Consider the following 15,631-nt stretch of genomic DNA (forward strand, 5'->3'; position numbering starts at 1 on the left):
AAGGGTTCTCTAAAATTTTAGTCTATTTCTGTTACTTCAATGGACTGTTTCAGTCTTAAGTATTAAACAAGATCAGATAAAAAAATTCTCCCACTCTACAACGCTGTGGGATGTGCACAGGCTGAAAATAGAAGTCAAGCTTAGGAAAGAGCCACRGGACTAAAATTCCCAAGATATCTGCTCAGCTTTATCAGGAACAGTGATCAAACAAAGAAACATATTTTTTAAACAACTAGTACAGAACAGGGATAAATGCTGCTCTCTGATGTGAAGAAGGAACTAGTTGTGTTGATGAGGACAAAATATGTTGTGAAGACAAAGATACTAGTCGTATTTTTAGGTAGAGGGCAGCATGACTTTAAGCAGAAGTTCACAAGAAAGAACTTTGACAAAGAAAAAAGTGGCATAAGGCATTGCATCAGACTGGTAAGGAACATCCTTTTCTGTCTTAAATGTAAATGAATGGAAAAACTATCCCAGTCTGTTGCTTAAGGAGGTTAAAGAGCCAGTTCTGCATACTCTATTTGTAAAGAAATGATGCTTTTATTTAAATCAAGGAAGATTTTAGCTAGAAGCTGTGGATATCTCATCCCTGGCGAGCAGTTTTAAAGGACTGTACAAAAAAGTGACTGCTGAAATAGACACTTGACTTAGTTGGCAGAGTTGAGATGTTCACCTCGCGAGTTCCTGTATCGCAACATTGCCTACAGTTAGGCTTTTCCTGTCATAGCCTTGGTAGAGGGTGTGCTCCAGACCCTCCTTCCCAGAGATTTAAAAGCCCTGGAAGACTGAGGATGATGGAAGCAAACGCACATTTTGAGTATGTCTTAAAGAACTTTGTCACTTGAAGCAGAGGAAGTTTTTGCAAGTGAGCAACTTGTATGTATATTCATACCACAGGCAGCTTTGAATCAGTACTACTATATTATTATTTAGAGCACCCCTTCATGTACATAGCAATGACACAAATGCTCTACCAAAGACTGCAGCAACACTCAAGACTTCAGAAATGAAGGAGTGTCTGGTGAAGGCAGTGCCTCCAACAAAATGGTTAAGAGTCACCTGCAGTAACTGAAATTGGGAGTTTTTTCCTATGTTAAATTTGGTAACTTGAGACTTTTGTTTGACCACATACTCACCAATTTCAGGTTCTTCTCAAGAATGTGCCATGTTGGCTCCATCACTTCAAACATCATGTAATATTGAATATTCTGTACAAAATTCAGCATTCGCTGCCGCAGTGTGAAAGCCCCAGCAAACCTAGGGGAGATATTACACCCACAAAAATTAAGGATAGCAAATGCCACTGAGAATTATAACCAGGCTTGCACAGTGAAGTAAAGCCCAGCTAAATATTTCTGTCCTAGAAATGTTACTGTTGCTGCATGAGAGGGTCTGTAAAGTTAACGCAAACCATCACTGATGATTTTCAATATATTTAAATGGCTTTTCATCAATTACTAGTTARCTTTTTTGAACCTGTTCTACAGCGGACAATTATTTTGAATATTTGCTCGTATTCAACTGACATTTTACTAGCGTAGCTATCTAGTGAGACCTGTATCATGTTATATTTTGTCCTGTGAACAAATAAGTGGTTCATGTCTTTTTCTGGATTATAAGCATTTACTTGTTAAATGAACACTAAAAATACTCTGTTTATTGCAAATACATTCCAGGGACACAAATAATTTAATCAAATCACCTGCTATCTACGGAATTTAATACAATTACCCATTTAAAATAAAATGGTGGAATTAAATAGGAGATTCTTCCAATGATAGTTTGTTTAGGCTCTGTGAAACCAGACTGAAGCCTGACATCAACAAACTGGAACAGGTCACCAGGGATGGGAGGAATCTCCATCTTAGAGACTTTTCAAGACAAAACCACGACTGCTATGACCTACTGCTTGTGACAGTCCTGCTGTGAGCAGAAGTTGGACTAGAGAGCTACAGGGTCCTGACCAACACTAAGGCCATATTTGCTGAGGTCAGCACCAAAGGCAGCTGAAGCTCCCACATAACAAGAAAGTGGCAGCAGTGAGGCAGAAGGTACTGCCTTGCAGTATCAGGAGACCTGTCTTACTCCCCAAACTAGGATCTACCGCACCTGGAGTATAGATCCAAAGATGAAAATCTACGCTCACAGATGGAACAAGATAGAAAGATTCTCTAGGAAAACATCCCACCAATTTTACCTTACCCAACTTTTATCAGATCCAAACTCCCCCAACTCCCCCAAATTAGCCAAATTGTGCACTGATCACCAGTTCTTGCTAGTAGCATTATTATAGTCTGTTCAAAAGAGAAAGGTGTTGCTTTTAAACTAGTGGGAACTTTACTAATCACGGTCATGCTGAAGTATTGTGCAAGATGATGCATGCACAGATCTCTTCTGTAACTGTTTGCTGTATAACAAGCTAATCCTAAAGACTACCTCTTCCTTTTTGAAGCTTTGTGCCAACAAGGAGGAACCAGCCAAGCAGCACAGAGATTCATCGAGCAGATGCTTTGTACTTAAACCTAAAATGTTATATGAAAAGTTGTACATTCTCAGCCTGTCAGAAATATATAATGATCTGCTTCACACGAAAATGATCCAATTCATGTCACAATGTACCTATCTAGTAACAAGGAAAATCAACTCTCAAAAAATGACCCACCAGGAAAAATAGCCATACCACTTAGCTGAATGCAAGGAGAATTGCTTGGCAGTCTTATTGCTGATCCAAACATTGCATAACTGTCTTTCCACATGTTTGCAATAGAACATGTGTCTGAAAAGCATCTGGTATCTTGTTAGTGCTTTCCTGAAAGGAAAGAAGAGAACCATTCAGATTAAGTCCTGCTGTGATAGACAGGCAAAGTTGTGAAGACTAAGGCTGCTCAAAAGCAAAGAGACTTTGCACAGTGTTTTTCTTATGCCTTCAGACACTCACAGTTCTGTACTGAAACAATGCAAACAAAAGGAAAAAACCACATTCATAACCATCCCAAAGAAAATTTCCCCTCCAAGGAGTCCCTCCTCTGTACTTTCTCCCACTGAGCACATCACCAGCCTCGACCTCCGATTCTCTTGGGTTACACTTGCAAAAGGTCACTCACACACATGCTGGGTTGGAGGGTGAAAGCCTGCAGTCACGTACCCATCATGCTAAGACTGCTAGGACTGCCTAAACAATTCACCAGGATTCTCCAAAAAGACAAACAGTAATCAAGCTACAGGCATTGTTACGCTGCCAGGAATGCACTGTCAGAAGCAGATGGAGATGCTTATTTATAGCTGCAGGGACTAGATTCGTGTCTGCATTCAGACACTTCTGTGTAGGTATCTACAGAACTCCAGTTGATACAGTTTGTGAAACCTCACCATATAGTATTTTCACTACCATAGTTACCATCAGAGCTAATACACCCATCTTGCTATTAAGAAAGAGACATAATTTCAAAAGGATCATGTCATTAGAAAAGTCACACAGTGCTGACTTATTTTTTTAAAAGTGAAATTAAGGGCTAAACTAAGTGTTGGCATTTAACAACTAACATCTGTCACCTTTGTCACGTAACACTGCCGGCCTCAACTGTCCTGGCTCACAGTGGCAAGACTGCCAGTGTTTCTCTGGGGAAGCAGGGGGCAAGCCGCTGCAGAAAAATGAAACATTCAATCCCTCATAACTTAACCAAATGAAAAACACTTTGCTACAGCAATTCTAGCAAAAGCGTGTATCCTTCTAGTTTGGGACCATGTCTACCAGAAAATGTATTATTTCTGTCCTCCACAAATGAGAAATGTTCGACTCCTACACAAATACCCCCTTAAGACAGTTCACTGTCAAATGAAGATCTAACCGAGAATATTTCAACTCAGTGGAGATATTTCAGAAAACCATGGACAAATGAAAACCTAGTAACTAGTCCCAAGGAAAATCAGCTACTCGTTTGAGTTAGCATCAATTGATCTAAGTCTGACTGCCTTAGACATGGTCTGGTAGCGTACAATCTGGTAGGACAATCCATATCCGACAGTCTACAAGCAGAGCAAGTGTGGCTCAACAATCCCAAAACACTTCCTGCTAATTAGAAACTTACAATATCACTTAAAAGATACAGGCTCCCCCCTCTTTTTTTTCCTGGAAATAGGTTTCAACCCCAGGCAAAAGCTTGTGTTTTGTTTTCCTTCAGTGGACAGAAATATTACCTGTTTATTATAAGGGACAGAGGCCACTTAACAATGTAATCAAAGGAAAATGCTTCCAGACCGCTCAGAGTGAGCTCTGTGGGATCTGCACTAATAATGGCCTTCTCCTGTTTTGTTTCAATGGCCAGAACTCGCAAGAGCTGTGTAATGAGGTCATGTGGCATCAAGTCAATCTGTAAAGAAATGAAGAGTAGGATAAAATGAAGCCACAGACTACTTAACAACTACTGCGTAGCAACAGATATGTGACACAATAACTGTGCCAAGTGCAAATTACCAGTCACTCCTAAGTCATCAGATTAACCCAGGAAGCATTAGGGAAAGGTATGCTCTCAATAGTTGTGCAGTAGATACCTCAGCCATATAACAGAGGTGTTTAACTATTAGCATACAACATACTACTCAGTTGACAGCTTTCCCTTGGCCTCAGCCTTTATCAGGTCTATTCAGATCTCACTCTCCACAGATACAGCCTCTGTGCTGCTTCATCTCTGTTCAACATACTCATCAATGACCTGGATGAAGGGACAGAGTGCCTCCTCAGCAAGTTTAACAATGATACCAAGCTGGGAGGAGTGGCTGACACACCTGAGGGCTGTGCTGCCATTCAGAGAGACCTGGACAGGCTGGAGAGCTGGGCAGAGAGGAACCTCCTGAGGTTCAACAAGGGCAAGTGCAGAGTTCTGCACCTAGGGAGAAATAACCCTAGGCACCAGTACAAGCTGGCTGACCTGCTGGAAAGCAGCTGTGCAGAGAAGGACTTGGGAGTGCTGGTGGATGACAAGTTGACTATGAGCCAGCAATGTGCCCTTGTGGCCAAGAAGGCCAATGGTCTCCTGGGCTGCATTAGGAAGGCTGTTGCCAGCAGGTCGAGGGAGGTGATCCTACCCCTCTGCTCAGCCCTGCTGAGGCCTCATCTTGGGTACTGCACCCAGTTCTGGGCTCCCCAGGACAAAAGAGACATGGAGCTACTGGAGAGAGTGCAGCGTAGGGCTACAAAGATGATCAGAGGACTGCAGCATCTGCCATAGAAGGAACAGCTGCAAGAGCTGGGTCTCTTTAGCCTGGAGAAGAGAAGACTAAAGGGGGATCTTATCAATGTGTATAAGTAGCTGAAGGGAGGGTGTCAAGGGGACGGGGACAAACTTTTTTCAGTTGTCCTATGTGACAGGACAAGAGGTAATGGGCACAAACTGAACCACAGGAAGTTCTACCTGAATGTGAGGGGGAATTTCTTCCCTGTGAGAGTGACAGAGCACTGGAAGAGGTTGCCCAGAGAGGTTGTGGAGTCTCCTTTTCTGGAGATATTCAAAACCCACCTGGATGCAACCCTGTCTAACACGCTCTGGGTGACCCTGCTTGAGCAGGGGCGTTGGACTAAATGATCTCAAGAGGTCCCTTCCAACCTTACTGATTCTATGAAATACTGGAGCGGAAGACCATTTTGCTTGGCTTTCAGTTGAGCTGCAGTAATTACTACTCGGCAGGACTTTTAATCAATTTGTTTCTTGCACTGTAAAAGGGGTATCCAATCTGAGAATAAGCATGATGGACACACTACTGCTTCCATCTCATTCTGATGCCACTCAAAAGTACCTTCTCTGTCTTCAGACATAAGAAAATGCTGCTCATTATCCAGGATGTGTGCTTCTAGTTGTTAACCTTGATGAAAAAGCTTACTAGGAGAAGATCTACAGAAGACAGTCATTAGCTCTGTYTTCCTTCACTGCACTTTCAGAAAGTTCTTAAAGGCACACAGATTTTCCCAATAGCAGATCTTCTGTTCAGATTCAATTATATTCTGCTTGCACATACTCTTACCTTTAAATCATCCTTGAAAGGATCTGTGTTGGCTGTGCTCATTCGCAGGGCTAATTCAAGCAAAGCCTCTAACCTAGTAGTTATGATGTCATCTACAGGCTTCTTAAGTTCCTCTTCCGTGAGATCCATGAAGTGAACAAAAAAGTCCCCTTGATCCATCAGGAAATAGTGCTTTATAGATCTGCTCAAGAAGATTAAGAGACAATCCATTAAGTATTTAAAGACCAAATGTACCCATGTGTAACACTAATCATACAGGAACAAAAGCAATCAATTCAGCCAGCCTGCTGGTTTTGACCACAGTGCCTTAGAAGGTTTGTTCCATGAAGCTCAGATCAATATTTTCACATTCTGTGTGATTGGTTTGAAGCAGAACCTCTAGTACCAGGTCATAGCCCACCTGCAAACTATTTTACAGGCAGTTATCGATTACAGTTTTCTACCTATTTGTTTCTGTCTTTGTCTTCTGGATATTTAGGTTCTCTTTTTTTTACCATTTTCTGAAGATAATAACAGACTAGAAGCTCGATTCACACAGGGAAACTGATGCCCCTTCGACCCAATATTTCTATGATTCTATACATTTCTTTCCCAGAAAAAAGAAAAAAACTTATTTTTTTCAGGCCAACATTTCTAATGAAAACATAAAAAATTCAATAATGTCCCATAGAAAGAAAACTAACTTTAAAATCGTATGTTCACTATTAGAAGCACAGAGTTAGTAAAATAAATCAAACCTTAGGTGAGCCACCAGCTCTTTCTCCTCCATTAGGAAATCAAGAAGAACTTTGCTAGCATAGTTATATGCTTTTTCTATTTGTTCCACATATGCTCGCTCTTTTAAAGTATAGATGACCTCTTTAGCCACAGGGCAGGTAACATCACGTCCACATTCTCGCACAACATTTAAATATTTCCCTAGAAGCGGAAAAAAAAAAGAAAAAGAAAAAAAGAAAAAAAAGAATGACCCATATTACCAACTATACATCTCTCCAACAGGGAAACTTTCAATTCACTGTTTTCAAGTGAAAGTTTCGAAATGTTTACATTAAGTTGTACTGAAAGCTGGAAAGGATTTAAATGTCTTTTGAGATAGGATAGGATTTTAACTTTCGCTCCTAAAGTCATGCTTAAGGAGTGATTTAGAAACAGTTTTGTTTCCCAGTGGCAGGAAAACACCTTTGCAGATATCTGGAAACCTCAAAAATCTAGTGTTACATTTCAGGAGCAACTACCAGATAGTGCTTTTGATAAAGAGTAAGAGTAACCATCAGGTGGCATGTTTCATTTAAGTGTCCAAATTAAAACTCAACATGTTCAAACATCAGACACACAGCTCCATCTAGCTAGCTGTAGCCATGCAACACAGAGCAGTAACAAAACAAGTTCCCCTTCCTGCTGGACTCCTTCCCACATTTTGTTTTACTTACTGGCTTTGTTATTTCTTTTTTTTCCCTGATTTTTCTATTCTTCTGAAAAGTTGCAACTCCATAAACTGGCAAAGCACAGTAACGTTTACTGAGTCTATATATAAAGAATGACAGTGCTTGCCTCAGATTGTTCCTACATCAGAAGCATATCTTCACCTACCTGTGCTTAGGATTTTGTCAGCCATCTTCTGCAAGAATGAGGGAATCTGTTGCTGAACAACAGTGTATCTTTGATCCCAATACTTGTCATTATAGTCTTCCTGAATCTTCTCTTTCTGCAGCTCATGTTCTTCCACCATGAACTCACTGAACAGTTAAAGCATGYGTTGAGAAGCAGGAATTGGTACAATGAGGATTACTCTTTTTAACCTGCCAACTGGTAATATGATCTATCAGAAATAAGGTCTCATGAGGATACATTTCAATCAGGAACTGAAAATAGTCTATATTGGTAGTAATAGGAAAAGCATTCTTCAGTGTTTGTGTTAATCTGCTATCCATTACAACAGAATTTTAGAGAGCCCACAAACCAAGTCTAAATATTCAGTTGTCAGTGCATAGGTGAGGAAAGCGGCTCCTACTATCAAGAAGGAATTCTTTTTAGCTATTTAATTTCAATTAGCTCTCCCTGCACAGAATTCTGAAAATGCAGGAAACAAAAATGCTGTATATTCTATTAAACACAGAAAAATGCTTTAAATAATTCTATAAAAGCTAAGAAATTTCAGAGAGTGTTGTTAGTTCCTACAAGATTATTCTGTTAGTGGATTACATTCAGCATTGAGCCAGTACATTAATGCACTCATRTGCCATGAGAATATGTCTCACCCCCAACCTGACAAGGATGAGGATGTTAGAGGGGAACACACATAAAATGGGACAAACATGAGAAGGTGTAATCTGAGTGGATTATGTATTTGAACTGTTGTGTTGTGGGCTTTTGCACATAATTTCCTTTAATTTGGACAAATAAAGTAAGCAACAACACCTCTGAATGCATGACCACTGAATCAAATAAGAAATGCAAGTAAGCATACTCTAACTGCTCCCCTTCCTGGCAATGTTGCCTCATCTAAACACTGCTGCCTAGTCCAGGCCTGCTAGGATATGCAGACTCTACAGAAGATATGTGCACTAAAAAGTAAAAGCCAAAACCAAAAATAAATCCTTAACTGTTCTTTACCTGTATGGATCATTAATGATGCCTCGATATATCCACTTTTCCAAAATTTCAAAATAAGGCACGCTGGCTGCCTTGGTTAAATATAGACACAGCTCCTGAGCCTGGCTGTCTCCTGTGTAATTGAAAGTCTTGTCATGGAGTAAGCTCAGGGTTGATCCTCCCATACACTCACCTTTATCCACAGAAGTAGCTAAAATTTAAAAATATAAATGTATTTTAAAGCTCTTCATTTAAATACACAGATTAATTCCACAGGTTATGCAGGTAAAAGTGATGAAGTTAGCACTGATTAGCTGACCACCTTAAGTCACAAATTTTTATGTCATCTGTAGACCCTTCCTGTAGAGAGGACATATGAAGGTACAAGGCCACTCCACTTACACAAACATCCTGAAACACTGAGAAATGAAAACCCAAACGATCCACAACGCAAAAAAGCAACAACCAAAATTAACCCTCAGGTAAGCAGAATTAAACTCAGGTAGACAGAATGTATCTGGTGGCTCAGAATCGAAAAGGCTTCTAGATAGAAAGAAACACGTACAGAAATCTGTTTTCCAGATGCTAACTAAAGAATCACATATTTGAGTGACGTGCTAAAGGAATCTCCGATCTCAAGAGTACTTCTGTGCCATGAAACAGCATAACACTGAGCTAGCCACGCATGTTGCTGGAATACCTGGATTTAGACAGGTCGGTTGTGACGTTTGTATTTTGTCATTGCAAAAGGAATGTAAGGGACCTGGGGAGAAGAATACTGTGAGTTTCAGATTGAGTTAAACTTTAACTCAGTTGACTAACTATTGTATTCCAAAAAAAACAATTTCAGGAAATGTAAATAGCAAGAGGGATCATACAAGTCCAGGTTTCATACAGAACAGATTTTTATTTGGAAATAAATTATCTAGACTGAGTTGAGAGAAATGTAAAAGTCTTCTCACACGCACAAAAAAAAGAGAGTTTAATTAACCAACATTATCAAGGTAACAGTACAACTAAGTGAGAAATGATAGTATTCAAACGGCACTTATAAAACTGCTGCAACTTGCTCCTCTTCTTGATTACCACAGAATGGTTATCTGCCTAGAAGCATTCTGAGATATGCAGACATGTGCACTCTCAAATGGGCTATACTTGTGCCTTGCCATATAGCACAGTAGTTTTCTTCTGAGGTATCCAAAGAGGGCGCACACTGTCCCTCCACTGGGCCTGGTGCARGGCGTGTAGAAGCATGTCTCTCAATGCAATGCTATCTCAAAGATATTTTTGTGGGAGTGAAAGTAGGTGAAACCCTTCTTTCTTCTTTGAGGTAGTCCACATATAAATGTACAAACACAATGACTACAAGCACTTACCCTGCTAATACTACCCCACGGAGAGATGCAAAGTCCTGAATCTGTGACCAACAACTTCAGGCATTAGTACAGGCTGGAACTGACTAGCTAGGGAGTAGCTCTGCAGAGAACAACCTGGTGGATAACCATTTGATCAAGGGTCAGCCACATTTCCTTGCAGAAATGAAATGAAAASCAATTGCATTTCCAAGAAGGTAGCTAGTAAACTGAAGGAAGCAATTATTCACCTCTACTTACCATTGGTGAGACCGCACTTAGAACACTGGGTTCAGTTTGGGATCCCGGGTATAAAAGAAATGTTGTCAAAATGGAGAATTCAGGAGAGGCTACTTAAGATGTGGGGCTGGTGCCCAGGAATACAAGGAGAGCCTGAGGGAGTTGGGCTTGTTAGCCAGGAGAAAAGAAAGTGAAGTAGAGGTATATCTAATAGTATTTTTCTGCTATCCAATGGATGGTTCTAGAGAATACGGTATGAGACTCCTCTTGGAGGAGCACAGTGACAAGTTATGGGACAAGATGCAAGGGGGAAAAAGTTACAAGGGAAACTTCAGTGAGAGATGAAAAAAAAAAAAATCCCTCAGAGAACAAGGGTAGTGAAGCCATGGGGCAGGGCCCAGAGTGGTGAGGAAACTCCATCTTTGAGGACTGCTCAGATTCACCTGAACAAGGCCCTGAGCAAACTGCTTAGCTGTTGCTCAGTAGCGGTGTTGGCTATGTTGTGAACAAGGGGCCCAACTACAGGCTTCCAGATTGTCCTCCTGTTTGAATTTGTTTCCAATCATACATCCATACACAGCTGGAGATGCACTTGGAAAGAGAGCAGTGGCAGAAACAACTAATCTGAAAGGCCTGGATTGTGAAGATGAAATGGATGGATTTTCCTCATGACAAGGGTTTGAAGGACACACTCAGTCCTATAAATTAAGTTTTTGAGAGCAGGCAATGGAAGTTTTATTTCCTGGCAAGCTGTACTCTACACCATCTGTAGCACATGCTTATGCAAATTTGGAGGATAATCTGTCTTTGAGGAAGAAAACAAATAAAGACAGATGTAACTGCCTCAATCTCCCCCAGCTCTTCTGGCTGACGTGACAGCTACAAGGAAAGAAGAAGAAAGGGATAAGAATCCAGTAGCTGACTCATTAAAAATAAATTCAAATCCCATTGTACACTGTTATTCATGTACTTCTCCACTGAATCAATTCCTGTCGATAATTTTTTATCAACAGTGGGATATGAAAACAGGAATCTGAATAACTGCAGGATAGCGAACTGACACAGCTGCCAGACAGATTTTAATATAGCTGGAGGAAGGCTGAATGATTCAGTCTAAAAAGCTATCCCAAAATAGCTGAGATTAAGGCCACGGAAGAGGTAGAAAAATGCTAGGATCTGAGCCCAAGAAAAATATATCTGTATAATGGACACCATTCAATTACTGGCAAGAACAAATTAGAACACAAGAGAGTGCAATGTGTCCATTACTAAGACTCATCTGTCATCCATACTGAAAAATGTGGATCTTGAGATCACTTAGCCAGATTCTGAAGACAGCAAACCCGGGAGAAGAGTCCAAATACTCAGATGCTGAACAGACAATAAAGCAGATCCCAGAATCAGCACTGCCACAGACAGATTAGAACAAATCCAAATCGCTAGTGCTCTCTCTGAAATATGAAGAGATTCTACGGAAACAAAGGGATTGAAGGAGAAATACATGGCAGAAGCCTACTGACCACAGGAATACATGAGATCTGAGGGATCCCAAGCCGCTGCCTAGTCTTGAAGAGAACTTGCAATGCTTCTTGACATCAAATAAGTTCATTTTCACTATTCCTGCTTGAGAAAAACATCTAACAGGACAGTGGAGTGGATTTCAAATTCATGATCCAGAATCTCAGACTTGGTAAGATCATCTGCAAGATCAGCAAAGGCACTCAGATGAATCACTGAGCTGTATCTCATTGGCAATTTCCCATCTCCAAGGCTTCAATATCTCCTGACAGAACCAGCTTTTTCATGTGCTCTCTTGCTGGTTAAAAGAGTAGACACTGGTGTAAATCAACTCTGTGTAGAAGGGAGCAGTTTTCTGTCCACTGCAGAGGGGAACATTTCCAGTTCTACATAGCATAGTACACACACACGCGTGCACACACACATGCAGTGCGATAAAGTACAAGTGAACTCTCACAGAAAAGAGCAGTGCTCAGACAAGTACAATTCCCCTTGGTTTTCTTTTTTAATACAACACAAAATTAAATTGACGCATGCTCTGTTTGTATGACCACTCCGTAGAGTTTTCAGAAGACCTGCCAAAAAATAATTGTATTTTTGGAACTTACCAAGTGAGGCAAGAATCTCCAAGGTTCTCATTGTGGGTTGGATATAAAACCAGAGTTTCTGCAGTGACAAAAGTCCCTGTCTCTGAAGATGCTCCAGCTGGGTAATAAGTATCATATATTCTTTGATTAGGGTCCGCATAGCTGCAGCCAAAGCATGATTTACCTGTCCATATTCAAAGGAAGATTTTTCCTCTATAAACCTGCAAAATGAAAAACAGAAACTCTTTTGGGCAAGGCAATTTCTATAGCTTTCAGGAATTTTATCTTTAGGACACTGCATAAGCATTGAGAGTACAAGCACGAAATGGAGTACTGGAGTTTCAGGTGCCATATTTGCTCTCCTTCTCCCTGGCTGTTTCTTATCACTGCATTTCCTAGTTTTGAAAGCTGTGTAAGAATGCCTCCTCTCAAATCACAGGGCATCTAGAATTACTTGCTAAACCAGTATATAAAAAGTCAGAGCTAGGATTTGCAAGGTGATTGCACATACAATATATTAGAGGATAAGAAAAGATCTCAAAAGGAAGTAATATGATAGATTCAACCACTGGAGAACTGCTGCTAGCTTCTGACTCAATATGCCACAAAGAGGATCCACCTGATCAGATTTAGATGGCTTCACTTGCATTAGTGGAAAGAGACAAATGTTGCTGAACACAATTCATCACATCTGCAGGAACACAGGTAAAAGATTAGACAACTCATCTCCTAAAAACACTTCTGTCTCTTTGCTGATCTTTTAGGGAGTTTAGATCAGATGCAGACATCTGTATTACAAGTGTCTGCTATTAGTGAGGTGCATCTTGCAGCTACCAGCCTCTAGGTAGCAGTAGGTGCTCCTGATCTGCAGCAGGCATAAAAGTCGTCTCACCCCTAGACACCCAGAAGAGAGTAAAAAGCAGGAAACGAGAAGAAAACCATAGCAGAATAGGAAGAGAAAAGCCAGAATAAACAGACAGATCCTATTTGCCACTTGCCTTAATGTGCCAAGACACAGCTTGGAGAAAAAAAAGGTGAAGTGAACACAAAAATGAACTGGCAGCACAAAGAATGGCAGCAACAAGAATCATAACCATAACCACTTTGAAGAATTGTTATTTTTATTTCATATCTCAAAAGATTTAAATTAAGCCTTGAAGCTACCACCTGCACAAATGACAGATTCTCTGGCTCCATTCTACACTGTGATGCTCGAAAGAGAACACCCTCCTATGTGAAAAAATGTCAGCTTGGTACCTGGTAACAGCAGAGTAACTTGCTGCTACAGGAAGAATCCTGGTCACCAGCTCTTTGATGGACAAGTCCAAGTTCGGATCAACTAAAAATGCTCGGTTCTGCCGGCCTATGAGAGGCTGTGCTGTGATGTATCTTCCATCCACACCAATCAAAACATATAACAAGTCCTCTACAATCATGGATTCTTGGGAGGCTAATGGTAAAGTACCTATTTGAAAAGAGAGGACAAAAGAAAATCTGAACGTGCCAGAGTACTTCCATTCATTCCTTTTTGATCTAGTATCTGAAACTTGAAAGCAAGACATACCATCATTCAAAAGATTATGCAGACTTRAACCAAGATACAGTGAAATAAACTTGAGTTAGGGTCAATTTCAAAATCATCTGCTTTGCTTTCTAGGACACTTTTGGATACTAGAGTACCTGTAGTACCACAGGACTTCTAGACAGACTCTAGGAAAAAAAACTTTCAAGTGGAGATATGACTGAGAGTTTCAGCCACACAAAGGTCAAAAGTCTTGAAAAAAAGAATTCACTGTAAAACATAAGCATCAAACACCTCAAAATTTCCACGCAGCTACAAAAACCATTTGACAACAGGTAAACACTCAGCACTGCTATCTGAATCAGAACACCAAAGGAAAGAATAAGCCAGAAGGTCCACATGCAAAAAGGCTGTAGTGGCCATTCCCAAACTTTGAGAGACAAAATGTTTCTGGTGCTTGCTAGAAACAAACTCTCATTACACATTGCAGGAGGCCCCAGCAGAAAGGTACTGGTGGATAAGCTATTTAGGGGCACATGAAGGGTGAGCCTACAGTTTTTATTCCCCCTCCCTTAACAGCCTAAATCCACATCTGGAAGAAGCTACAGGTTTCTTTCAGGAGCCTCCGCTTTCTTGGGGAATGGAAAGTGGAAAGTCTTTAACCCAGCTGCTCTGTTTAAAAAACACAAAAAGATTTTAAATCTAGTTTACAAATAACTAACTATACAGAGCTCAAGTTAAAGCTGACACAACAGTGAAAGATTAGTCCCTGCTGCTCTGACTAGGAAACAGACAGCAAAATCAGTGGAGGTTATTAACAGCCTTGCTGGAGGGGATACTGATCTGGATGGATTGGTGAATGCTCTCTTAGCAGGTACTGCTCCAGATTTTTCAATTGAAGAGACCGATGTGATACCCCTATGGTAGGGTTTTATGAAGGCTATGACCCAAGACAGAAAAGGACTGGGAAACTCAAAACACAAATTAGATCATATGGATGGATATAGGGCTGGAATTCATTACAGGAGAAACTATGAAGAAAACAACAAGGCTTTTTTCTTTTCTTTTCTTTTCCTGAGCCCTGCACTTCTGCAGAGCCCAAGCAGCCAAGTTTTGCTTTCCTCTGGAATATGATGAAATCTGAATGATACTTCTGAACAAGTACAAAACATAAAATGTTAAAGCAATTTTCCCTGTGTATCACATACCTATAGGTACTGTTGTGTCAGTGCTTAAACTAGTGCCAATTAAGAAGTCACCAATAAGTGCAGGTCTCTCATATACCCAGGATGGAAATACTGGAATGGGCTGACCAGAATTCTTCTTGTTTTGCTTATCTCGGAGCATTTTTCGTGTAACTTCAAGAGGCTGTTGGAAAAAGAGAGCGAAAGAAAAAGGGAAAAACAGAGATATCTTTAGAAGTTCAAACTCAAATTTTGAATTTTAAGTAGAAATTGACTTTAAACAGATTGCTTGAGAACAGAAATCAGAAGAGCTGATCTTTTAGTAGCATGATATAGGATTTGATCTTCCAATACCATCTAGTCTGTGGGTCTCAGTGCTGGAGAGATTGCCTTTCTGCAACCCTCCTCAGCAGTCTAGGTACTGCAGGACACATACAAGAGCAGAATGGGGACATGCACAAGCACTAGCAACAAGCCTGAATTAGAAAGGCTTTTACAAAGAGGATCATATGAAAGCCAGCAAATACTTCCAGAAACAGCAGCAGTAAAACCTCACTCAAAAGGCACTCGCAGACAAGGTAATAAATGCCCCTGAACTCAGTTTATACACAGTGC

At 40.5% G+C, this 15,631-nt stretch overlaps 1 protein-coding gene across 4 annotated transcripts in view; it reads right to left on the reverse strand.

Moving 5' to 3' along the window:
- TUBGCP2 (tubulin gamma complex component 2) overlaps positions 1-15,631 on the reverse strand; it is a 34,887-nt gene that overhangs the window by 10,973 nt on the left and 8,283 nt on the right. For all 4 annotated transcript variants that reach the window (XM_085306127.1, XM_085306126.1, XM_085306125.1 and 1 more), the window contains 10 exons: positions 15,041-15,200; positions 13,568-13,775; positions 12,332-12,531; positions 8,635-8,824; positions 7,612-7,757; positions 6,759-6,939; positions 6,022-6,202; positions 4,201-4,373; positions 2,684-2,812; positions 1,140-1,260 (listed from right to left, as the gene is read on the reverse strand). In XM_085306127.1, the coding sequence (XP_085162253.1) occupies positions 1,140-1,260; positions 2,684-2,812; positions 4,201-4,373; positions 6,022-6,202; positions 6,759-6,939; positions 7,612-7,757; positions 8,635-8,824; positions 12,332-12,531; positions 13,568-13,775; positions 15,041-15,200 (1,689 nt within the window). The remainder of the gene's footprint in view (positions 1-1,139; positions 1,261-2,683; positions 2,813-4,200; positions 4,374-6,021; positions 6,203-6,758; positions 6,940-7,611; positions 7,758-8,634; positions 8,825-12,331; positions 12,532-13,567; positions 13,776-15,040; positions 15,201-15,631) is intronic.

This window comes from Rhea americana, unplaced genomic scaffold, assembly GCF_003343005.1.
Source record: "Rhea americana isolate MKP2758 unplaced genomic scaffold, rheAme1 scaffold_233, whole genome shotgun sequence".
NCBI lineage: Eukaryota > Metazoa > Chordata > Aves > Rheiformes > Rheidae > Rhea > Rhea americana.